Source organism: Plecotus auritus, assembly GCF_963455305.1.
Source record: "Plecotus auritus genome assembly, chromosome: 10".
NCBI lineage: Eukaryota > Metazoa > Chordata > Mammalia > Chiroptera > Vespertilionidae > Plecotus > Plecotus auritus.
The window spans coordinates 11,752,979-11,778,696 of NC_137785.1; the positions used below are offsets into that span (position 1 = coordinate 11,752,979).

At 51.3% G+C, this 25,718-nt stretch overlaps 2 protein-coding genes across 4 annotated transcripts; both read right to left on the reverse strand.

Moving 5' to 3' along the window:
* Window positions 1-1,219: 1,219 nt before the first annotated feature.
* BAX (BCL2 associated X, apoptosis regulator) lies at window positions 1,220-6,314 on the reverse strand. 2 transcript variants are annotated; one of them, XM_080644729.1, is made up of 6 exons: window positions 6,223-6,314; window positions 5,614-5,665; window positions 5,378-5,527; window positions 4,694-4,829; window positions 1,903-2,007; window positions 1,220-1,490 (listed from the first exon to the last, which is right to left on the reverse strand). In XM_080644729.1, exons 1-6 carry the CDS (start codon window positions 6,254-6,256, stop codon window positions 1,386-1,388), a joined length of 582 nt encoding a protein of 193 aa, XP_080500855.1. In that variant the 5' UTR covers window positions 6,257-6,314; the 3' UTR covers window positions 1,220-1,385. The 2 variants fall into 2 exon arrangements, with proteins under 2 accessions (XP_080500855.1, XP_080500856.1); XM_080644730.1 differs by lacking the exon at window positions 5,614-5,665 and having other exon boundaries at window positions 6,223-6,299.
* A 3,785-nt stretch (window positions 6,315-10,099) lies between these two features.
* On the reverse strand, window positions 10,100-24,179 carry DHDH (dihydrodiol dehydrogenase). Of its 2 annotated transcripts, XM_080643811.1 has the most exons (8): window positions 23,350-23,514; window positions 22,890-23,001; window positions 21,370-21,533; window positions 18,294-18,546; window positions 14,488-14,612; window positions 13,572-13,725; window positions 13,215-13,325; window positions 10,100-10,559 (listed from the first exon to the last, which is right to left on the reverse strand). In XM_080643811.1, exons 1-7 carry the CDS (start codon window positions 23,437-23,439, stop codon window positions 13,216-13,218), a joined length of 1,008 nt encoding a protein of 335 aa, XP_080499937.1. In that variant the 5' UTR covers window positions 23,440-23,514; the 3' UTR covers window positions 10,100-10,559; window position 13,215. The 2 variants fall into 2 exon arrangements, with proteins under 2 accessions (XP_080499937.1, XP_080499936.1); XM_080643810.1 differs by lacking the exon at window positions 10,100-10,559 and having other exon boundaries at window positions 12,928-13,325; window positions 23,350-24,179.
* Between the last annotated feature and the right edge of the window lie 1,539 nt (window positions 24,180-25,718).

Here is a 25,718-nt window from a genome sequence, read left to right on the forward strand (position 1 = left end):
CCCAGTGGGCGGCTGCCCCCGCCGCCGGGACCCTGGGAACTAGGCCCGGCTGGCTCTGACCCAAGTCTGGCCCCCTCCCCCAAAGTGCAGCCTGGAGTGCGCTTTGTCTTCCTTTACTGCCTTTTTAGTTCCCTCCCGATTTCCTTCGTGCTGCCGCCGGTGGCCACATTGTCCCCTCTCTGGGCAGTGACTCAGTCTCCCCTCCCTGCTCTTATCTGCCAGACAGATCTCCCTTCACTTGGAAACTCAGGGAACAGGCCCTAGGGGAGGGGAGTTGCCCCAGCACAGCCACCACGGGGCCTGAGTTACACATTCACCAGGTTTCATGCGCAGCCTGCAGACCTTTAATCTCAGGGTGCTCACAGGTAGGAGAGGAAGAGGTGAGACCACGATGATCAGGACAGACAGACATCTGGGGGTTGGAGGAGATCCTGGAATATGGAGACAGACAGACCTCCTAGAGGACGAGGGACAGGGACCCGGAGAAACTGGTGCAGACTGAGAAAGAAGGGACAGAGGGGGGACAGACACCTAGAGACAGGGGCCTGGCGTAAAGGGACAAGACCCTGTGACTGAGTGATCCTCCTCTCTCTAATCCCTGTTCTCTTGGTGTCCACATGTACTTGGCCTTAAGGAGCCCATCTTCCCTGGGCCTGCTCCCCTCTGGAGGCCCCACCCAGTTACCAGGCCAGACTCCAGAACGCCTCCTCCTCCAGCCCCTCCCCCCACAGCCCATCTCCAGCTGTGGCCCCCCCACAAGTTTGGGCCTGGTTTGCTCCCTAGGACTCTCCTATCCTAACCCCCCATCAGCTTTCCTACCTCCAGTAGCTTCTCCTGCTCCCCGAGTCTTCCCAAGGTCCAATCAGCACCCCACCTTCCTCCTCCCCCAGGTTCCACCTCAGCAAATGTGCAACTTGCCATATAGTGGAGGTTTCCCGGCACGGGAGGCCTGCTCTGTACCCTGCTGCCCTGCCCTCCGCCCCACCCCACTTCGGCCCTGGGCTCCTCTGTCTTGGTCAACACCCTAAGTTGTAACATAAGTGATCATTAAGTCACCTCCATTCCCCTCAAGATTGCAGGTTCCTGGAGGGCAGGGCCAGGACCTATCGCATCACTAACCCCCAGAGGGCACTGGGCACCCTCAGAAAACCGTGTCAGCGCGTGGAGCCTGGTCTCTTGCGACAGCCAGGGAGGGGCCCAGTGACTCAGACGCAGGAGTGTGGCCCGAAAGAGGTTTATTGCCCCCCCCCCGAAACCACTCCTCCCCACCCAACCCCCAATAATTACAAAAGTAAGAAAAAGGCCCCTGACCCCCAATCCCCACCCCTCCCAGAAAAATGCCATAATTTATTCAGAAAAGACACAGTCCAAGGCAGCCGGTGGCCTCAGCCCATCGTCTTCCAGATGGTGAGTGAGGCGGTGAGCACCCCGGCCACGAAGATGGTCACGGTCTGCCACGTGGGGGTCCCGAAGTAGGAGAGGAGGCCGTCCTGGGGACAGGGACAACGGTCACTTCTGCGATGCAGCCTCGGGCCAGGGCAGGGGGGGTCAGGAAGAGGTCAGAGGGCGGGAGTCGGGGCAAGGGCCTAAGACTAACAGGTATTCAAGAGTTGGGGTCAAAGGGTCATCACAGAACTTGAGGATTCCAGAAGAAGTGGAGGCACCAGGGAGGGCAGAAAGTAGTAGTCAGGTCAGGGGTCACTGGGAGGTCAGAGGTCATCGGGTCAAAGGTCATAGCAAGGTCAGCAGGTCCCCAAGGAATCAAGGGTTGATCAGATACGTGACGAAATGCATTACAGACCACATCTGATGAGGTGAACATGCGGAGGGCAGGGGACACCGCTGTGGTGGGCTGGGGGGGGGCGGGCAGTCCCTGGCGAAGAGGGGGGTTCGGGGCCTCACCCAACCGCCCTGGTCCTGGATCCAGCCCAGCAGCCGCTCTCGAAGGAAGTCCATTGTCCAGCCCATGATGGTCTTGATCAGCTCAGGCACTTTGGTGCACAGGGCCTGGGGGAGTGGGTGGGCCTCAGGAGCAGGCTTGTCCCCAGCCCCTTGAGAGAGTGGCCTCAAGCCCCCTTTCCCAGCTCTGCCTCCTCCTGCAGCCCCGCAGCCTCTTTCTCACTCAGTCAGAATGAGCTTCACACATTGTCACCTGGACCTTGCCACTGTCAGCTGCCCTGCCCACTCACCTCCATGGCTCCCAGTGCCCGTGGGATAGAGCAGAGGGCATGTCTGATGGACAGCAATCCAATGTATGGCTCCTTTTCTGCGCCTCAGGGCCCTTTCCCACCCTCATTCCCACCAAACGCTTCCTGCCCCGAGGACCCTTGCACATGCGGATACCTGGGCCTAAATGGGCCTCAACCAAACCAATGTTCACTCATCCCTCAAAGCTCAGGTCTAAGGTCACTTCCCCAGAGAGGGCTCTTCTGACCTTCAGACCAGGTATGACTCCACACCCTCCATATATGACCGCTCTCCATTTCCCGGAACGTCCCCTTCCCACTCTATCTGCTGCTTCTCCCCTCCTGGTGTCCCCAGCCCCACCGTCACCATGACTGCTGTCCCCCTCACCTCCAACATTCAACCCCACTAGCTCAATATCCCAAACACAAACACAGTCTATTTCGCCCGGCGGGCATGGCGCAAGGGTTGAGCATCAACCTATGAACCAGGAGGTCACGGTTCAATTCCCGGTCAGGGCACATGCCCGGGTTGCAGGCTCAATCCCCAGTGTGGGGTGTGCAGGAGGCAGCCAATCAGTGATTCTCTCTCTCATCATTTTTTTTTTCCAAATATATATTATTGATTTTTTACAGAGAGGAAGGGAGAGGGATAGAGAGTTAGAAACGTCCATGAGAGAGAAACATCGATCAGCTGCCTCCTGCACACCCCCTACTGGGGATGTGCCCGTAACCAAGGTACATGCCCTTGATTGGAATCGAACCTGGGACCCTTGAATCCGCAGGCCGACGCTCTATCCACTGAGCCAAACCGGTTAGGGCTCTCTCTCATCATTGATGTTTCTATCTCTCTCTCCCTCTCCCTTCTTCTCTGAAATCAATAAAAATATATTTTTAAAACATCTATTTCCAGCTCTGGCCAGTTTGGCTCAGTGGATAGTGTCGGCCTGTGGACTGAAGGGTCCCAGGTTTGATCCCAATCTAGGGCACATGCCTGGGTTGTGGGCTCAATCCCTAGTAGGGGGTGTGCAGGAGGCAGCCGATCAATGATTCTCTCATCATTCATGTTTCTATCTCTCCCTCTCTGAAATCAATAAAAAAAACATATAAAAACATATATATTTCCACACTTCTAGTGCTACTACCTGAGTCCAGGTCAGTCATTGTTTGCAGGGACTAATTATTATAGGTGCCCCCTCCCCAGCTCCTCAGCTTTTGCCCTTCTGTCCCATAATCCCTTTTTCTACTCACAATGGCCAGAACAATTTGTTGGGCTTCCCTTCCCCATATATATATATATATATATATATATATTTTTAATTGATTTCCGAGGGGGAAGGGAGAATGAGATTGAGATAGAAACATCAATGATGAGAGAATCATTGATCGGCTGCCTCCTGCACGCCTAACACTGGGGATCGAGCCCGCAACCCGGAATCGAACCCAGGACCCTTCAGTCCGCAGGCTGACACTCCATCCACTGAACCAAACCGGCCAGGACCTCCCCCGATATTTTATCATGAGAATCTTCAGAGAAAAGTTGAAAGAATTTCACAGTGAACAACCATACACCTGCAACCTAGGTTCTATAATTAACATTTTGCTACACTTGCTAGAATAATATTTTAAGCGTATAAATCAGGTCACCTCACTCTTCTGTTTACAATCAGCCAATCGCCCTGGCGGGGGTGCGGCGGTTGTGTGAGCGTCCTCTGTGCACTGAAAGGTTTCGGGTTCCATCCCCCGTCAGGGCACATGCCCAGGTTGAGGGCTCTCCCCGCTTGGGTGCGTGCAGGAGGCAGCCAATCGATGTTTCTCTCTCACATCGATGTTTCTCTCTCTCTCTCTCTCTCTCTCCTCCCCTTCCTTTTTCTCTAAAATCAATGAAAACATATTTAAAACAGTAATAATAAAATAAAACCAGCTAATCACTCCATCTCACTCCGAGTGAAGCTGAAGTCTTTACAGGGGCCCATAAGACCCCTCAAAAATCTGCCTTCATCTCCTACCCTTTTCCCCTCCTCACTCTGTTCTAACCACAAGGGCCTCCTCAACCCATAAGGTCTGGTCTTACCCCAGGGCCTTTGCACTTGCTGTGCCCGCTCCCGATGCCTTTCCTCCAATCCTTATATATCACTGCATCTTTCTTGTCATTCCAACTTTAGCTTTCATGTCACCTCCTCTGAGAAGTCTTTCCCGGTCAATTTGCCCAAAACCACATCACCCTAGCTTACTGCTCTCAGCACTCATTGCTCGATGTGAGCTCCTCGAGAGCAGGGACCTAGCCGGCTTTGTTTGGTGTTGCATCCGGGATGCAGAGTACAGGATGGGCACATAGTAGGCCCAATAAATATCTGTTGGATGAATACATGAAGGAAGGAGCAGACAGCTGGCTCATAGCCATCTCTTCTGGTCCATCTGGGTTGCCACAGGGGTTGACGTCACACCTCCCAGGTCCCCCGCAGGTTTGAGGGGAGCCTTCCTGGGCTCATTACCCTGCAGCCACCCACCTTGAGCACCAGTTTGCTGGCAAAGTAGAAGAGGGCGACAACCCGGCCCCAGTTGAAGTTGCCATCAGAAAACATTTCGGACGCCACTCGGAAAAAGACCTCTCGGGGGGAGTCCGTGTCCACAGCCGCGATCATCCTGCAGGAAAGAGGGGCGCCAGTGACCGAGGGGATCAGGCAGAGTGTGGAAACTGTGGCACCCACCCCACACCAAAGATAAGAAAACTGAGGCCCAAGCCCCGCTGAAACGAAAAGCAAGAAGCCAACGCAGGGGAAAGGGACCAGATGGACATTTAGGAAAGTGGGGAAATGACTCCCTGAAGGAGGGTTTCAAGATCCTATGGGCCCAGCGGGCACAGCTCAGTGGTTGAGCATTGATCTCTGAACCTGAAGGTCACGGTTCCATTCCTGGTCCGGGCACATGCAGTGTGGGACATGCAGGGGGCAGCCCATTGGATTTCATCTCATCACCGATATTTCTCTCTCTCCCTCCCCCTTCCTATCTGAAATCAATAAAAAAAATATATATTTTTAAAGATCCTTCAGGAGGGCAGGGCTGGGAGTCAGATTGCTGAGTTGAGTGGTGGGGCCTTGGATCTGCGGGAAATGGGGGCTGTGGACCTGGACTCAGTGCTCCTAAGGGAAGAGGGGCTGGGAGCTGGGACTCCTGGGTTCCGGGGGCCACACCTCTGCAGCTCCATGTTACTGTCCAGCTCGTCTCCTATGCGCTTGAGACACTCGCTGAGCTTCTTGGTGGATGCGTCCTGGGGCACCCTGGGCCCCAGGGGCAGCTGGGACGTCTCTCCCCCCATGTGCTCCGCTTGATCCTGGATGAAACTAGAGTGGGAATGGAGGAGGGTGCACAATCAGAACCGGGGATCACTCTTCAAATCCGCTCCACAATAATCAGACCTCACACTCACCCCTTTAGTAAAAGGGCCCCTGTCTTCATGATCTGCTCAGAGCTGGTGGGCCCTAGAGGAGAAAGGAGGGAAGAGGTGCCTGGACTCATGGGTCCTAGGGGACCTGGGGTGGTTCATGATCCCTGATGGAGGTCAATGCGAGGGGGCCCTGGATTTCTGGGTCCCTGGTAGATGAAGTGATTGGTGGCCCAGACAACTGAGTCCCTGACGGAGAAAGGCAGGGAGCCTGGGCCTGTGTCCCACATTCTTCCGGGAAAGGAGACTCGGGGAACCCTTAAAGCATCCTGGCCTGAGGGGACACAGGGGAGACCCGCCCCTCCCACCAGGAAGTGGTGCCGGCGACAAGCCCGGGCTTGCCCGGGGGCTTGAATTCTGGGGTCTCTAGCTTATCGGGGGTCCCAGAGCGCCAGGCAGGAAGGGATCAGGGCGCGGAGGCCAGAGAGCCAGGGAACCTCGGGGAAGGAGGGGGCTGGAGGCTGGCAGCACCCGATCCGGGAGTTTCTGACCCGGAGTGCGTGAAGATCGCACGCCCCGAGACCCGCAGGCGGGATCGCGGGGCTGGCCGGCGAGGGGCTCGCCCTCCTCCCGCCCGTCTGCCTCCCGCCTCACCCCCGTCTCTGGGTTGCTCCCCGGACCCGTCCATCACCGCCGCTCTCGCCGCCGCCTCTCGCCGGGTCTGCCCCGGCGGCTGCAGCACGCCCCCGATCACGTGAGCAGCCCGCTGAGCGTGCGTCGAGCCACGTGACCGCCCCGCAAAATGGCCGCCGTGAGGCTCTGCCCCGCAGGGCCATCGCTCACTTCGCCGCACCTGCCTCGCTCATCACGTGACTGATCAGCACTGCCCTTTAGGAACTTGTCCTGGCGCCATTGCACCCGCCACCCATTCAATCACAGTATAGCTGTCCATTCATTCATTCATTCATTCATTCATTCATTCATTCATCATTGCAATATTTTCAGAAGTTTGGGGTGTGGCTTGAACCCTCCAGGGCAGAAGAAACATCAAGTGCAAAGTGCACAACAGAGAGGAAGAGCAGAGGCCAAAAATAACATTCATTGAGGTAGGACGTCTCGGATGACTAAAGCCAATGAATGTTTATGTGAAAATAAAATAAATCTTAACTTCGAAAGTGGCAAAACTAATCTCTGGTGATAGATTGGATGGGTACAGACAGGGTGGGGCCCCAAGAGGCTCCCTGGGTGCCCGAAATGTGCCATATGTGGATCTGGGTGGTGATTGCTTTCTATTCACATATTTAAAAATTCTCGCCCTAGCCGGTTTGGCTCCGTGGATAGAGCGTCAGCCTGTGGACTGAAGAGTCCTGGGTTTGATTCTGGTCAAGGGCACATGTGCAAGCTGCAGGCCTGATCCCCAGTAGGGGGCGTGCATGAGGCAGCTGGTCAATGATTCTCATTATTGATGTTTCTACGGTATCTCTCTATCCCTCTCCCTTCCTCTCTGAAATCAATAAAAATATATATATTTTTTAAAAATAAATAAGCCCTAACCGGTTTGGCTCAGTGGATAGTGCGTTGGCCTGCGGACTGAAGGGTCCCACGTTCAATTCCGGTCAAGGGCATGTGCCTTGGTTGCGGGCACATCCCCAGTGGGGGGTGTGCAGGAGGCAGCTGATGGATGTTTCTCTCTCATCGATGTTTCTAACTCTCTCTCCCTCTCCCTTCCTCTTTGGAAAAAATCAATAAAATATATATATTTTTAAAAATAAATAAAATAAACATTCACTGAACCGTACACATAAAACGTGCATTTTACTATATGGAAGTTATTACATCTCTTTTACCAAGAAATAATAATAAGTAGAAAGAACTCAGATTGGAAAAATAGGCTGGGGTCAGACGATGAAGGGTTTGGGCAAAAAAGAGAAGGGATCTATGTGCCAAAGGTGGCGGGGAGCCACAGCAATAGAAGATCATCGGTGTTCCAGTCCATCAGCCTAACATCACCAGGAACACAGTCTGATAAAGTCAAGTTTATTGGACCCATTGCAACAATGGAGCCCGTGCAACAGAAACCATGGAGCACCTTGACAAACTAGCAGAAGGTAGAGTTACAGAGTTTGGAGGAAGGGTGGGACTTAGGTGACAACTAGAGGACGGGCTCAAAGCAAAGTAGGGTCAACATCAGGTGGGGACTGTGAAGGACCAGGGTCCTGCATCCCTCCAGGGTCCTGCACCCTTGGAAACGACAAGATGAATGTAGACGTGAATCGCTGGTTCCAGAATCCCTTGGAAGCTCTGCACCGGGGTTGAAAATCAAGGCTGCTACTTTGTGTCAAATGGCTTAGATCCAACAGGCGAGAATGGGATGTTTCATGTTCACTGATGGAATTTCCAACACTTCGTGATTTTATTTTATTTTTATGGTTTTATTGATTTTTAGAGAGAGGGGAAGGGAGAAGGATAAAGACATGGAAACATCAATGAGAGAGAAACATCATTGATCAGCTGCCTCCTGCACGCCTGTACTGGGGATCGAGCCCAGGAATTGAACCCTGACCTCTTGGTTCCTGGGTTGATGTTCAACCATGGAGCCACACTGGCCGGGCCCTTCATGATTTTAGAGAACAGTTTCTCTGTGAGTTAAGAAAACATGTCCTTGCCCTGACCGGTTTGGCTCAGTGGATAGAGCGTTGGCCTGTGGACTGAAAGGTCCCAGGTTCGATTCCGGTCAAGGGCATGTGTTGGTTGCGGGCACATCCCCAGTGGGAGGTGTGCAGGAGGCAGCTGATCGATGTTTCTCTCTCATCGATGTTTCTAGCTCTCTATCCCTCTCCCTTCCTCTCTGTAAAATATCAATAAAAATATATTAAAAAAAAAAAAAAAGAAAACATGTCCTTGGGAGAAATGATGTTTCCTATTAACTTTGAAGCTGGATTTTTCTGTGACTGTTATTTGAACTCATTAAATTAGTTGTCCCTCTACCTCAGTAACAGAAAAGGGAAGACAGTGTTTCACTGCAGCCACAGACCTTTAAACAGTACAGCTGGTGAGTAGAGGGGAGAAGACTTTTTAGATAATTCTGAAGTCAAAATTGTTTACAATGCCTAAGATGCTATATTGAAACTGTTTAGTCCATTTCCAACAGGGCCCCAGTGAGCCTCACCTCCAGGTCTTCATACCCCTTCCACACCGATAAGACTGACCAGTGTGACTAACAGGGCACTGTGAAAATGACAGAGTATAACTTCCAAGATTAGGTCATAAAAGTCACTGCAGCTCTGCCTTGATCTCTCTTAAATCACTAGCATTAGAGGAAACAGCTGCCATGTTGTGAAGACACGTTAGCCGTCATCCTCTGGAGAAACACGTGTCTCAGAACCAAGTCCCCAGCCATGTGAGTGAGCCACTTTGGAAGCACATGCTACAGCCCCAGTCCAGCCTTCAGATGACACCTGTCCACACCAACACCCTGACTGCAACCTCATGAGATCTTAAGCCAGAACCACCCAGCTAAGCCACTCGTGGATTTCTGACTCTCAGAGATGGTGTGAGATAATAAACGTTTATTGTTGTTTTAAGCTACTAAGTTTGGGGGCAATTTGTTATACAGCAATAGAGAACTAATACACCCAGGATAAATTAGCCTATGTACAGAAGAGGAGGTCAGAGGCCAGGGATGGAGATGGACTTGCCAAAGTTGTACAATGGGTAGGATTTGGGGGTTCCCGTTCTGCTTAGACATCTTAAAGCTGAATTGATCTCTCACAGTGTAAAAATTATACCAGTTTTTCTAGTTAGCTATTGCCGTGTAAGTAATAAGGCCAAAGCTTAGTGGTTTAAAACAACAGTCATTTTGCTGTAGCTGGTTTGGCTCAATGAATAGAGTGTCGGTCTGCGGGCTGGGGGGTCCCAGGTTCGATTCTGGCCAAGGGCACATGCCTGGGTTGTGGGCTCGATCCCCAGTAGGGGGCGTGCAGAAGGCAGCGGCAGCCAATGAATGATTCTCTCTCATTGATGTTTCTCTCTCTCTCTCTCCCCCCTCTCCCTTCCTCTCTAAAATCAATAAAATATATATTTTAAAAAATTTTTTAAAAATAAAACAACAATCATTTTATTATCTCCCATAGGCCTATGGTTGATGACATTGGGAAAGGCTCAGCCTGGATTTGATCAAGATCTGATCAAACACCTATTTTCATGGAGCCTCACGGCTTTCCACATGGTTTCTTTGTGTGGGATACACTGGGCTTCCTCACCGCTTGGTGGCTTCAAGGCAGCTGAACTCCTTGCAGGGTGGCTGAAGTTCAAGAGTATTTAAGCTCACAAGGAATTACACTACCTTTCCTGACCTGACCTCAAGTCATCCAGCATCACTTCTGCTGTGTTCCCATGGCTACAAGTGAGTCATGAGCCAACCCAATTTCAAGGGAAGGGGGACGAGACTCCACCTCTTAATGGGGGAAGTGAGTGGAGACTGGAGACATCTTTGAAAGATATAAGGTGGCATTCTAATTCAACTGCAGAACTGGCGTGAACAACACAAACGTTTATTTCCCTCTCATGTAACAGCCCAAGAATGTGCAATCCCAAGTGATATTAACAGTGACTAACGTTCCAGTGTCAGGAATTGCAATGGTTCATTTAATTGTATGTGCCAACTTGACTGGGCCACAGGGTGACTGGAACCTCATTCTGTGTGTTTCTGGGTCAGATGAACATTTAAGTCGGTAGACTGAGCAAAGCAGATGGCACTCCCTAAGGTGGGCGGACCGCATCCCATCCGTTGAAGGCCTGAATGGAGCAAAAAAACTGACCCTACTCTAGTGAGAAAGCATTCTTCCTGGCCGCCTTAGCACCAGACATCAGCCTTCTTCCTTCAGATTCCAACGGAAACATTGGTTCTTTCCGGGTCTTGAGCTGCCAGCCTTCAGACAAGAACTACGCCACCTTGCCCGGCTGACATAGCTCAGTGGTTGAGCATCGACCTAGGAACCAAGAGGTCACGGTCAGGGCACATGCCTGGGCTGCGGGCTCGAACTCCAGGGTGTGGTGTGCAGGAGGCATCCGATCAATGATTCTCTCTCATCGTTGATGTTTCTCTCTCTCTCCTTTCCTCTCTGACATCAATAAAAAAAAAGAAAAAAGAACTACACTACCAGCTCTCCTGATATGGTATTCAGGCCTTCGGACTTGGACTTGAACTAAAACATCAGCTCTCCTGGGTCTCCAGTTGCCAATTCAACCAGCAGATCTTGGGGCAGGCCTACCTCCATAGGGATGTCTTCCTTTGTTTTCTTTTTTCTTTTATTTAAAAATATATTTCTTTATTGATTTCAGAGAGGAAGGGAGAGGGATAGAGAGATAGAAACATCAATGATGAGAGAGAATCATTGATTGGCTGCCTCCTGCACACCCCCTATTGGGGATTAAGCCCACAACCCGGGCATGTGCCCTTGGCCGGAATCGAACCCGGGACCCTTCAGTCTGCAGGCCGACGCTCTATCCACTGAGCCAAACCGGCTAGGGCGGAATGTCTTTCTTCGGTCCTTCTAGCTTTTGGCTCCACCATCCACAACATGTGACTTCCCTCACACAGGGTAAGATGGTCAAGCCAATGCCCAATACCCCACCCACTGCAGTCGAAGGAAGGGAGAGGTTAAGAAGGAGGCCACGCCCCTTGCCTTTTAAGGCCAGAAGCGAGTCACATGGCAAGAAGCTAGTTGTGAGGGAGCCAGGGAGATGCAGTCGTTAGCTGTGCACCTAGTGTCCGATGTAGCTTTGCTGTCACAGGTGAATGACTACTTAGAGGCACCCAGCATCTCTGCCACACAATTACAAGATGGAAACTAAGCCCTGGCCGGTGTGGCTCAGTTGGTGGGAGCATCGTCCTAGGCACCAAAGGGTAGCAGGTTCAATTCCCGGTCAAGGCACATGCTCAGGTTGCAGGTTTGATCCCTAGTAGGGACGCATTTGGGAGGCAACTGATTGACGTTTCCCTCTCACATCAATGATTCTCTCTCTCTCTATCTCTCCCCCTCTCCCTTCCTCTAAAATCAATAAAAACATTTTAAAGAAACAGCCCTGCCCTAAACAGTTTGGCTTAGTGGGTGAAGCGCCGGCCTGAGGACTCAAGGGTCCCAGGTTCGATTCTGGTCAAGAGCATGTGCCTTGGTTGCGGGCACATGCCCAGTGGGGAGTGTGCAGGAGGCAGCTGATCGATGTTTCTCTCTCATCGATGTTTCTAGCTCTCTATCCCTCTCCCTTCCTCTCTGTAAAAAAGCAGTAAAATATATTTAAAGTAAAGAAACAAAAACTATTATCTTAAAAAGAAAGCGCTTTCAGGGCATTTTTTCCCTGGCCACAGTGGCTGGCAGGACTCTAGATTATAGTGGTTCTGTCTGCCAGATGTATACTGATCGGAACCCTCAGCCAAAATATAACACTTGTTATGCCCTGGCCAGCATTGCTCAGTGGTTAGCGTGTCGACCTGTGCACCATAAGGTTGCAGGTTCAATCTCCACCCCACCTTACCCCACACACACACATTGGGGTGCGTGAGGGAAGCAACCAAACCATGTGTCTCTCTCACACCAATGTTTCTCTCTCTCCCCCCGCCCTCTCCCACCTTCCTTCCATTCATTCTAAAACTCAATGGAAAAAATATCCTCACTCCTTGGATAAGGATGAAAAATTAAAATAAATAAATAAATAAATAAATAACCTTGTTATGCTGAGATTTGGTGGTGGGGGGGTGTTTCTTACTGCAGCATAACCTAACCTATACTCACTGCTATAGAAACTAGGAAAGTTAGATCTTGCCTACAGCACAGAGTTCATCCTAACTGCCTGACTAAGCACCTACTTAGAGCCCACTCCACTCTGGTAATTTGGGCGGGAATGACCTCACCCCTGCTATACAGAGGGCATGTGACCCAGGCTTTACTAACAAGGCCACTGAGAAACTTGTGAAGGCAAATCCCTTCTTTCCTATTGAAATGACTCTCTGTACCTTCACGGAGGCCTGGAGCTGCTGGAGGCCAATATGGGAAAGGCCTGACCTCCAAGGGAAGGGCCATCCGCTAACATTTGTTGAGAACATACTGTCTGCTATGGGCTGTTCATCAACCACCCCCTTTAATCCTCACCAGAAGGTGGTTAGTACTCTCTCCTGTTTACTGAGGAGACAGACCAACAGGTGTTTGCTCCAGGAGATGTGGGAAATGTGGTCCTGACCCCACCTTCCTCTCCCCTCCCCACTCCCCTCCCCTCCCCTGCCCTCTCTCCTTCCCCTCCCCCTCCCTCTCCCCACCTATTCTCTAGTCACTCTTTTTTAAAATTTTTTATTGATTTTTTAGAGAGGAAGGGAGAGGGATAGAGAGTTAGAAACATCGATGAGAGAGAAACATCGATCAGCTGCCTCCTGCACACTCCTCGCTGGGGATGTGCCCGCAACCAAGGTACATGCCCTTGACCAGAATCGAACCTGGGACCCTTGAGTCCACAGGCTGATGCTCTATCCACTGAGCCATACCGGTTAGGGCTCTAGTCACTCTTTTGATAGTGGGCTCTCTCCGGCTCCCACCAAACCATCACCACCAATATCTCTGTGGAAACCATGTCTTTATTTATTGAGGGCTTACATCAGCGTTTGTCTTGGGGGAAGGTGACTCCAATGGCCTTCCTCACCTCCTCAAGGATGTCAGCCAGGAGCTCACTTTCCGCCAGGGGAATCACAGGGCTTTCCTTCAGGCCTGGGGGAGAGTGCAGTTAGAAAACCCCTTCTCACGCCCCAAAGACCGAAAAAGAACTACAATTCCCAGAATCCCACGAGGCACAGTAATGCATGGTTCAGGCAAATGATGTTCCATGGGGCCCTGGGAGACGTAGTTCTAAACAGCTGCTTGAGAACTGAGGGGTGGAGAGGGCCTTCCTCCCTTAGGGGTAGGCTTGCCCTCCCACCCCCTACCCCTCCACCCCACTGCCTTCCACATCCTTACCCTTTCGCAGGCACTCCCGGACATGCCTGGCCTCATAACGCATGCCCGCTCCGTTTGTAAAATTGAACTCCTGGCTTGGGGCTGGAGGCAGCGGGAACTCCTTACGCTCTCCCTTCACCACCAGTTCTGTTGGACACCAGCAGGGGTCTAGGATCTGGGGGGAGAAAACCGGTGGCCTTACTGCCCTCACCAACAGGGCGGCTGGGGGCTCCTGCCTGGTGATGCTCAGGGGCTTCCATCCCTCACCTGGTGGTTAAGGGCTGGCTGCCCCCTATCCATCCTTAGGGAGGTTGGGGCCCCCAAACCTGGTTGCTGGGAGTTTGTTTCTCACCTCACTAGAAGCCTGTATGTCCCTGTCCTCAGGGGCAATTCCTTCTCTAAAGGGATGCTTAAGCCTAGGGGAGATGGTTATCGTCCCATCTCCACTTTGACACCATCCAGCACCTTCTTATCCACCAGGAGACTTTTTATTAGCTCCAGAGCCCTGGGGGCCTAGCTTATTCCCATACCCAACTCTAGGCCAAAATGGAAATGCAGAGATGCAGCTGGGGCAAGGTCCAAATTCTTCTGCTAAGAATAGGGTTTCTTTCCAGCAACTTGGCCCAGGCAGCCCATGAAGCCGCTCTGTGGTAACTCCTGGATCCTGTCCTGGAAGCGGTTCCAAAGGTCACCACTGCCCTCTAAGCAGGGCTGATAAGAACTGGTTTCTTATCAGGACTAAGGGTTTTTAACAGGCCCACTGGTTCACCTCAGGAAGGAGCCCGGAGGTCCAGACCCCATCATGTGGCCTGGTGGTTGAGGGTGGATTTCTTGGCAATGGGGGGAAAAGGCTGGTTCAGCCCACATCCAGCTCCAACAGCCACAGATGCCCAGTCCTGTGCTAAGGGCCCGTCCCAGCTCGGTGGCAGCGCCTCACCTGGGCCATGCCCTTGGTACCGCTCACGTAGGCCGTGTTGGAGAGCTGGGCCGTGATGCTGCAGGTGAAGCTGCCGTGGACCCCACCTGGGTACTGCAGCAGCACAGACACAGTGTCGTCCACACCTGGGGAGAGGCACAGGACAGGGGCAAGCCTCGCCGCAAATCCTGCCTGTGCAACCTCGGGCGAGAGGTCTCGTCTCTCATGCAGCAGCAATGAAAGAGAACGAAGCGCTGGTATGTATGACCCCAGGGAGGAACCCTGTAAGCAGTCACGGTGAGGGAATGAAGCCACACCCACAAGGCCACTCCATTTGTGTGAAATGTCCAATATTTGGCAAACTCCACAGAGCCAGAAAGTAGATTCGTAGTTGCTTAGGGCTCAGAGGTTTGGGAGAATTGGATTATTTATTGTTTTATATTTTAGTAATAAAAATATTCTAAAATTGATCATAGTGTTAATTGCATAACTTTGTGAATACACTAAAGCCATGGAAATATATGTATATTTCCATGGCTTTAGTGTATTCACAAAGTTATGCAATTATCTTGGCATGTGCCTTGACCAGGAATGGAACTGTGACCTTTTAGTCCATAGGTTGATGCTCAACCACTGAGCCACACCAGCTGGGCTGGAACGATACACTTTAAATGAATAAATTGTATGGTATGTGAATGATTTCAGTAAGCTGTTACCAAAATACATAAACAAATAAATGCTAAAAAAAAAATTAAAGGGACTTTGCCTCTCTGAACTTTAGTTTCTTCCTCATAAATACTTGTTGTATAGGCGTGTGAGAATCCATTTCCTCATCTCTAAAATGAAGATAATAGAACCTGCCTCACAGAGTTGCTGTAAGTATTACATTAAAGGATGTAAAATGCATAAAGCACTTAGTCTATTTAGATCAGAATAAGAGAGAGGTGAGCATTAGTTAAAAATTAAATAGCCCTTGCCAAAACCGGTTTGGCTCAGTGGATAGAGTGTCAGCCTGGGGACTGAAAGGTCCCAGGTTCGATTCTGGTCAAGGGCACGTAACTTGGTTGCGGGCACATCCCCAGTGGGGGGTGTGCAGGAGGCAGCTGATCGATGTTTCTCTCTCATCGATGTTTCTAACTCTCTATCCCTCTTCCTTCCTCTCTATAAAAAATCAATAAAATATATATTTTTTAAAAAACTTTAAAAAAATAATTAAATAGCCCTAGCCAGCATGGCTCAGTTGGTTGAGTGTTATCCCATTCACCGAGAGGTTGCAGGTCCCATTCCCGGTCAGGGCACGTGCCTGGGGTTGTGGGCTCCACCCCCAGTAGGGGGCATGGGAGAGGCAGCTGATCAGTGTTTCTCTCCCTCTCCCTTCCTCTCTCTCTAAAATTAATAAAAATACTTTTTTAAATGCGTCAAAAAAATTAAATACAGTAAAGTATCAGCCTGCTTCTGGGACACATCGGACATGCAATGGCTGGAAGAACCTACTGAGCCAGTTCTCTTTGGTCCCAGACAAGCCCAAGTTCTAATGCTGGATCTGCTGTGTGAGCCTAGACAAGTCACTTCCTGTCTCTGAACCTCAGTTTGCTCATCTGTAAAATGGGGACAACAGTAATATATTTACCTCAGAGAGATCATCCTATATAATAAAAGACTATTATTCAAATTGTCCCCTTGGGAGTTCAACCCACTGGGAGTTTGACCGCTTGCTATGACGTGTGCTGACCACCAAGGGGTGGCGCGGAAGGAAGGAAGGCCCCGATTGGCCCTGATCACCGGCCAAGCCTAGGGACCCTACCCATGCACGAATTTCATGCACTGGGTCCCTAGTACCTATAATAAAACTTTGTTGCAGAGGAAGCACTTAATCAGTGGGATCTGTTGTTAGAGCTACTATTTAGCCTAGAAATTGGCCATATAGTAGACTGAGACAGCTTTCTAAAATGTGACCTTCAGTCCTAGCTGGTTTGGCTCAGTGGATAGAGAGTTGGCCCGCAGACTGAAGGCTTGATTCCAGTCAACCTTGGTTGCAGGCTCGATCCCTGGCCCTGGGAGGCAACTAATCGATGTGTCACTCTCACATTGATGTTTGTCTCTCTCTCTGTCTCTTCTCCTTCCTTCCACTCTCTCTAAAAATCAATGGAAACATATCCTCGGGCGAGGATTAACAACAACAACAACTAAAAAATGTGGTCTTTACCTCAGGTATTCTTTTCCTGGTTATTTGTTGCCTTCTGTGGTACTATTTGCAAAGACGGCCACAGTAAATCCTCTTATTTCCCAATGTGGGCCCCTTTGCGATATGACTTTGTAGCTCCTGCCATCCAGAGGTAGAGTCTATTTGGCCACCTCTGACATCTGAGCTGGCTTTGGGCCAGGGAACAGTTAGCAAACACAATCGGGCCTGCCCTCCTTTTGCTGCAGCCAGAACTCTGAGATGTGAATGCACCTGAGCTGGCCAGCTGGAAAGGCCATCCTAGACCATCCTGCTCCAGTGGCACAGCTGGCTGATGGCCGCTGCATGAGTAAGACCAGCAGACGAACCACTCCAGCTGAGCCCAGCCCAAATGGCCAACCCACAGAATCACAAGCGAATAAATGATTGTTATCTGAGGTCACCACATTTTGGGGTAGTTGGTTATGCAGCAAAGGCTAACCGAGACAACTTAAAAAATAATCCTTTATATTTATTAACTGCTTAATTTGCCTCAACGGTTACTTCATTAACTTTTTATAACAGCCCTATTATTGAAATTTTACCAGTAAGTTGTGGAGAACGGCTACAGCGTTTGGACAGGTTCAAGCCTCAGACTGATGAGAGGGCACGGTCCTCTGGTGGCAAAGCCACAAGTCCCAGCTTGGAGGGCAAAGCCCTCCCAGCACAATTATAGCCAAAGGCTATGGTTGTAAGCTTGACGTTATGGTCCGACACTGTGGTCCTAGGTTGCTGAGGGATGTGGGCTGTGGGAGGTGCAGCAAGTGCTGCCAAAACAAAGCTTGGTAGAGTTCTCAGGTGCATTTAACTAAGTAGACTTGAAACTCAAGAACATTGTAAACATCTTGACCACTCCCTTGTTTTGCTCTGGCTATAAAATAAAGACTCGGCTTACAGGCTGTGTCGCTGTTTTCTCATCCAGGCGCAGTGATCCACCTGGCCTCAGCTATATTCTCTTGTCTGTTTTCTTTAATCCTTCACCGCCCCCCCTCAGGTTCACCACTGGACGTGCTGGACGTGGTTCAGTAAGTAACTAATTAAGACACAGAGAGATTGAGTTCCTTGAGTAAGATCACACAGCAAAATCCTAATACAGAGCCTGACCATACTTGATCCTCTTTAACTTCTTGCAGGAAATTTCTTCAGCAGTCTCGCCTGATTTTCATGGGCTAGGACAGTGGTCGGCAAACTCATTAGTCAACAGAGCGGCAAACCGCGCTTACGAGCTGCATGTGGCTTGTGAGCCACATGTGGCTTGCGAGCCGCAGTTTGCCGACCACTGGGCCAGGAGACTTATTCCCAGTAAGAGAGGATCACTCTTTATTTATTTATTTATTTATTTTTAAAATATATTTTATTGATATTCTACAGAGAGGAAGGGAGAGGGATAGAGAGCTAGAAACATCAATGAGAGAGAAACATCGATCAGCCGCCTCCTGCACACCTCCCAGTGGGGATGTGCCCACAACCCAGGTACATGCCCTTGACCGGAATCGAATCTGGGACCCTTCAGTCCACAGGCCGATGCTCTATCCACTGAGCCAAACCGGTTTTGGCAAGAGAGGATCACTCTTATCACCATCATACAGTTCAGAAGAGACCATACCTGTTTCATGGCGCCTTCCCATGGCTGAAATCTTCTCCGGCTTCTGCCCACCAAAGACCATGGAGATGAACTGGATGCAGTAGATACCAATGTCCAGCAGGCCACCGCCAGCCTGGGCCCAGTCCACGGCCCTCGGTACATGAGTGAGGTCTTTCCCAAATTCTGCCCGAGCCACTCGAAGGTCCCCCAGAGTTCCCTGGGCCAGAGTAGCCCTCAGAGCCTCTACAGCGGGAAAGAAGCGGGTCCAGATGGCCTGAAGCCCACAGAGGGAGGAAAGCAGGTGGGAAAGGGGAGGAAAGGGGTCAGGAGTGAACCAACCAGTTCTCCCTTCTGGGGTCCAATCTTCTTTATTATTATTATTTAAATTCTGTATTGTTTAAAGTATTACATATGTCTCCTTTTCCCCCCATGGGGTTCAATCTTGAAGGGATACCCACTGTTACCCAGTCTCCAAACTAGACCCACCCCCTTCCTTTCACAGCCTATCAGTCCCCAAGTTGTGTCCTGCCCGACTCTCTGCCCTCTCCCCTGCTCTTGACACCCATGTCCCCAACTCCAGCCTTGTCCTTTCTTATCCGTATCATTACCCCAGTCTCCCAATGTTATGGGCTGAATTCTGTCCCCGCCACATTCATGTGGTGGTCCTAACCCCCCAGTACCTCCCAATATGAGTGTGTTTGGTGACAGGGTTTTTAAAGAGGTAATTATAAAGAACCAATTAAGTTACAATGAGTTCTTTAGGGTGGGCCCGAATCCAGTAGGACTAGTGTCCTTATAAGAAGAGATGAGGCCCTAGCCAGTTTGGCTCAGTGAATAGAGCCTTGGCCTGGGGACTGAAGGGTCCCAGGTTCGATTCCGGTCAAAGGCACATGCCCTAGATGTGGGCTCAATCCCCAGTAGGGGGCGTGCAGGAGGCAGCCGATCAATGATTGTCTCTTATCACTGATGTTTCTCTCTGTCTCTCCCTCTCCCTTCCTCTCTGAAATCAATAAAAATATATTTTAAAAAAAAAAGAGAGATGAGGACGCACACATGCACAGAGGCAAGACCGTGTGAAGACAAAGGGAGAAGATGGCCATCTCCAAGCTAAGGAGAGAGGCCTCAGGAGAAACCAGCCCTACTGACACCTTTATCTCAAACTTCCAGCCTCCAGATGTGTGAGAGGATATATCTCTGTTGTTTAAGCCACCCAGTCTGGCATTTGTTATGGCAGCTCTAGCGAACTTGACTCCCCGCCTCTCCCCTCCAGTCCGGGTCCCACATGGCCCCAGAGGGGTCTTTGCTTCTCCTGGAGCTGATCCAGCCTCACCCCTCCCCAACCCCCTCCTAGGGTTTCCCATCGCCTAATATCAGCTCCCATTTGTTGGCTATGTGTGTGTGTTCTGGACGAGACACCGCGTACAGCTTTTACATAACGAATCCTCCCAACACGCCTGCCAGGTAGCTGTCCTCATGTCCATTTCACACCTGGGAAAACTGAAGCTGAGCTGGGTCGTATTACTCGCCCAAGGTCACAGAGATAGGAACTGGGAAACGGGAGCCTAGAATCCTCTCACTCGAAAGCCAGGAATCGTGACTAATCCAGGATCAAGTTCATACTAAATACATGAAATCTGCCCATGCTGGTTTTCTTTAAATCTTGCTTCTGCTTTCCCCGTCTGGCCTATTTACCTGTGCAATTTCCTGTTCCTTTAAGGCTCAGGCCAGTCCCTACCTGGAGGAAACCTCCTTGACCAACCCCCAGACGGGGCTCTGTCGACTGCCCACCCAGTACCAGGTCCACAAAAGCCCATGCAGCTGAGCCCTGGGGTTGCCCGTTTCCGTGACCGTAGCAGACCTTGAACTCCTTGAAAACTGAGCCCGCGTCTTATACGTTATGAGCTCCCAGGTCCTGGGGTTGGATGTGGCACACATTAGGGGCCAATAAAAAATGCGGAAGCAATAAACTCACAGAACATTGGCGCTGGCAGGCACAGGGAGCACCAGAAGGCACTGAGTCACCGTGATAAATCTCGACTACTTCTTGGGCATATGGAGTTTTACAGACTGGGAGGCTTATGACAGCTGCGTAGGACACGGGGAAGTAAGAGGCAGCTGTTGCTACTACTGTCAGAACCCACAAGGTATGAAAGCCATAACAGCCCGGCCGGCGTGGCTCAGTGGTTGAGTGTCAACCTATGAACCAGGAGCTCACAGTTCGATTCCTGGTCAGGGCACAGGCCCAGGTTGCCGGCTCAAACCCCAGTGTGGGGTGTGCAGGAGGCAACTGATCAAGGAGTCTCTCTCATTGTTGATGTTTATATCTCTCTCGCCCTCTCCCTTCCTCTCTGAAATCAATAAAAATATATTTTAAAACATAATAAATTTAAAAAAAACACACATAATATTCTTTAACACTAAAATAGCTTCTAGGGACCATGTGGTGGCCATCTTACTCCGCTGCTACTCATTGCCCTGCAGCAGCCACTTGAATTACTAGCAATCTGCAAGATGTCAAAGTCCTCTGCGCATATCCAAGCCTGATAAGGGCAAACACAAAGAATGCCTGGGCTGTCGGTGTCCCTTGGTCCTTTCCATCCCCGGAAACCCACCCCGACGGAGCCCACGGCCACTCTGTGCCCTTCACTGCTGGCATCGTTGCCAGAGCGTCTGACAGAGGGTCCTTCAGGCAGCCCTGGTGGCTAGGTGCCCAAAGCCATGTCTCCCGCCCATGAACGGTGTTGCCTGAAATATATTTTTATTGATTTCAGAGAGGAAGGGAGGAGTGGGATAGAGAGATAGAAACATCAATGATGAGAGGGAATCATTGATCAGCTGCCTCCTGCACGCCCTCCACCGGGGATCGAGCCTGCAACCCAGGCATGCGCCCTGACCAGGAATCCAACCGTGACCTCCTGGGTGATACATAGGTTCACGCTCAACCACTGAGCCACACGGGCCGGGCCGGGCCATGTTGTGGTCATCTTAACTCGTGGTAAACCCCTCCCATGTGTCCCTCCAAAAGTGTCCTCGGGCGACCCTGGTTGGTGAAGGCAGGACGCTGCGTGGGATGTGGAGAGAGCCGCTCCATGCTCACCTCCATAAGGAAGAGGCCTCGGGATCGGGCCTCCGCGACCATCTCTCGCACTTCCGCCGCGTTCACGCCCATCGGCTTCTCGCACAGGACGGCCTTGCCCGCCGCCAGGCACAGCAACACGGCGGCCTTGTGCTGAGGGTGCTGGGTGCCCACGTAAGCCACCTCTAGGGTGACAGGGAGGGGGGTCAAGAGATCGGACGCCCCACCAGGCCCCCAAGGCTCGCCTCCAGCATCCAAGGGATCGGGGTCCCCCCCAACCTGGGACCAAGTCCTACCGCCTTGGTGAAACCCTAGCCACTGGCTACCATGCCCCTCCTCTAGGTCATTGTAGCCCTCTGCAGTGACATGAAATCATTTAATCCTCACAACACCAACCTGGAGATGCTATTATTTTGCCCGTTGTAGTTGCTGTTTTTTAAAATATATTTTTATTAATTTCAGAGAGGAAGGGAGGGGGAGAGAGAGATAGAAACAGCAATGATGAGAGAGAATCACTGATCGGCTGCCTCCTGCACGCCTCCTGCACGCCCCCTGCTGGGGATCGAGCCCACAACCCCGGCATGTGCCCTGAACCGTGACCTCCTGGTTCATAGGTCAACGCTCAACCATTGAGCCACGCTGGCCAGGCCATTTTGCCCGTTTTAAAAATAAGGAAACTGAGCCCGGCTGGCGTGGCTCAGTGGTTGAGGGTCACGTATGAACCAGGAGGTCACGGTTCATTCCCAGTCAGGGCACCTGCCCAGGTTGTGGGCTCCATCCCCATCAGGGGGCGTGCAGGAGGCAGTCGGTCAATGATTCTCTCTCATCATTGATGTTTCTATCTCTTCCTCTCCCTTCCTCTCTGAAATCGATAAAAATATATATTAACAAATAATAAAATAAAAATAAGGGCACTGAGAAGGGCAAGCAGAGGAGGGAAACCAGGCAGCCTGACCCCAGGGCCAGGCTCTTGTCCAGCCACACTGTCCCTCCTATCGAACCAGGCCCGGCCGGAACACAGAGTCACGGCCACCGGACATGGTTGAAGCCTGAACCCGCTCCCTTAAGAAATTCAAGACCCGCCCTAACCGGTTTGGCTCAGTGGATAGAGCGTGGGCTGCGGACTGAAGGGTCCCAGGTTCGATTCCGGTCAAGGGCATGTACTTTGGTTGTGGGCGCATCCCCAGTAGGGGGTGTGCAGGAGGCAGCTGATCGATGTTCCTTTCTCATTGATGTTTCTAACTCTCTATCCCTTCCCTCTCCCTACTTCTCTGTAAAAAATCAATATATATATATATATTTTTAAAGAAATTCAAGACCCGCTTTCACCGTGGAGGCCTGGTTCCTACGCACAATTCATACTAGACGGCTAACCCCAGACCAAAGCCCTGCCTATGGCCCACCTCCCAGCCGAGGTCCCTCTCCAAGTCCAAAGGGCCAGGCCCATCCCGCGGACCTTGCACCTGCTGCGGAGCACCTGGGGGCAGCACACCGCTTCCCCCGCCCTCGCCCCCCGCCCCCGCCCCGCGCAGGTCACTCACCCACGTCCGGGTCCTTGGCCAGCTCCTCGTAGGACCCGTAGGCCTTGGGGATGTCATGTTTCTGTGCAAACTCCTTCGCGCGGCTCAGGTCGCGGGCCGCCACGGCCACCACCTGAGACACACGCGGGAGACTTGTGATGGGAGGGAGGTGATGGAGAAGGCCCCGAGGGAAGCAGGAATTACTCCCCCACGAAGGGGAGGGGGAGTTTGGTCCTGGGGGGAGGTGACCGGAGGCTGGACACTGGGGTCCTGGGAGAGTGATGGGGCAAGCGATGGTCAAGCCTCCTACTCGCTAAATGCCTTCTCTTCATTGGACCCTCCCAAGCCTCACGGAGCTCGCGTTTATAACAGAAGTGGAGAGAGGAGAGAGGAGGGAACAGTTGTTCCATTGCCTTGAGGACTCGGCGGGGAGTCCCGGCCCCCGCCAGCCCTGCCCCAGGACCCCGGGGGGAGGGCGCACCTGGTGCTCGGAGCGAGGCAGCGTCCGCAGCACCGTCGTGAAGTCGCTGGAGATCAAGCCGGCGGACACGATGCCCCAGCGAAGCGCCATCGCCGAAACCGAGGTCCCAACACCTGCTACTTTCTCCCGGTGGGAACTAATCAGGCCCCGACGCCTCGCCCACCGGGGGCGTGGCCCCTTTCTCCGCGCCCATTGGCCCTACGCCGCGTCTCATTGGCCATCCAGCCTGCGCGTCCCGCCCAATGCCAAGAGGTCATTTAATCCTAGCGTCCCCATTGGAAGAGCGGACCGTTGGCTCCGCCTTAGGGGTGGGACCAGAAACACCTCGCGGCCGCCTTTGGACTTGAACCGCAGGACGAGTGTAGAGGGCTTTCTTTTCTTGTCAGTTTTGATCCTTGGAGCCTGTTTCCCTTCCTGCTTCCCCGCCTCCCCCACTCTTTTGCTGAGAAAGTCGCGCACCCTTAGGCATTGTCCAAAGAGAGAGAGGATAGCTCTAGCCAGTGTGGCTCAGTGGATGGAACCTCAGCCCGCAGACTGAAGGGTCCCGGGTTCCGTTCGGGTCAAGGGCAGGTACCTCGGTTGCAGGTTCCATCCTGGCCCCCGTCAGGCGCGTGCGGGAGGCAACCAATCCATGTCTCTCTCTCACATTGACGTCTCTCTCTCTCTCCCCCCCCCTTCCACTCTCTCTAAAAATCAATGGAAAAATATCCTCAAGTGAAGATAAATAAATAAATGAAATGAAATGAAAAAAAAAACATTCTTTAAAAACACACACAAAGAGAGAGGATAGTAATAGCAAAGATAATACTAATTACTAATATTTAGAGAACACAGGCTGTAGTCCAGGGCCCGTTTACTTTCCTCATCTCGAATTTCTCACCACGGACCTGCGCACTAGCTTCTATTGCCCCCATTTACAGAGAGAAACAGACTCAGAGTGCCTCGGAAATTTTGTTCGAGGTCTCACAGCCAAGAATATGAAGACCTGCAAATGGGCTGCCTCCAAAGACCATCGTTTCAGAAGTCGGGCTGCAGTGCTTCTGAACCCCGGAGCCAGGCTGGCATGTTCCCAAACCCTCCTTGCCACTTCCTGGCTCTATTGCTTTGCAGAGGGGTTTCCCTTTCTGGGTCTCACTTTTCTTTTCTTTCTTTCTTTTTTTTTTTTAATATATTTTATTGATTTTTTACAGAGAGGAAGGGAGAGGGATAGAGAGTTAGAAACATCGATGAGAGAGAAACATTGACCAGCTGCCTCCTGCACACTCCCCAGTGGGGATGTGCCCGCAACCAAGGTACATGCCCTTGACTGGAATCGAACCTGGAACCCTCCAGTCCGCAGGCCGACGCTCTATCCACTGAGCCAAACCAGTCAGGGCTCACTTTTCTTTTTTACAAAAATATATTTTTATTGATTTCACAGAGGAAGGGAGAGGGAAAGAGAGATAGAAACATCAATGATGAGAATCATGGATTGGCTGCCTCCTACACGCCCCCTACTGGGGATTGAGCTCACAACCCGGGCATGTGCCTGACTGGGAATCGAGCCCGGGACCTCCATGGGACAATGCTCAATCCACTGAGTCACCACAGCTGGGCCTGAGTCTCACTTTTCTATTTTGAAAAACAGAGGTCACAATAGAGAGCTAAGAGGATTAACAGCTCTGGGGTCTAGTAGGTGAAATATAACAAATGATTATTCTCTAAGTCAATTGGCAAAGAGCTGGCCAACATCACCCACAGAGAATTAATCCCTTTCCCTTCCCTTGTAGACATTTAATTAAGACCTGAGTTTCCCATAGGGACTCACAGGTTCCAAGCTCACACAAACTGCTGAATAAAAATATGAATGGGTCCTGGCCGGTTTGGCTCAGTGGATAGAGCGTCGGCCTGCGGACTCAAGGGTCCCAGGTTTGATTCCGGTCAAGGGCATGTACCTTGGTTGCGGGTACATCCCCAGTAGGGGGTGTGCAGGAGGCAGCTGATAGATATTTCTCTCTCATCAATGTTTCTAACTCTCTCTCCCTCTCCCTTCTTCTCTATAAAAAAATCAATAAAACATATTTTAAAAATATGAATGGATTGCACTGAGTACACAATATCAATCCTGGGGGGTTGGGGAGAGGAAAAAAGAATTTTAAATATTATTTTTTAAATATATTTTATTGATTTTTTACAGAGAGGAAAAGAGAGGGATGGAGAGTTAGAAACATCGATCAGCTGCCTCCTGCACACCTCCTACTGGGGATGTGCCCGCAACCAAGGTACATGCCCTTGACCGGAATCGAACCTGGGACCTTTCAGTCCACAGGTCGACGCTCTGTCCTCTGAGCCAAACTGGTCAGGGCTTTAAATATTTTTAATTGATTTTT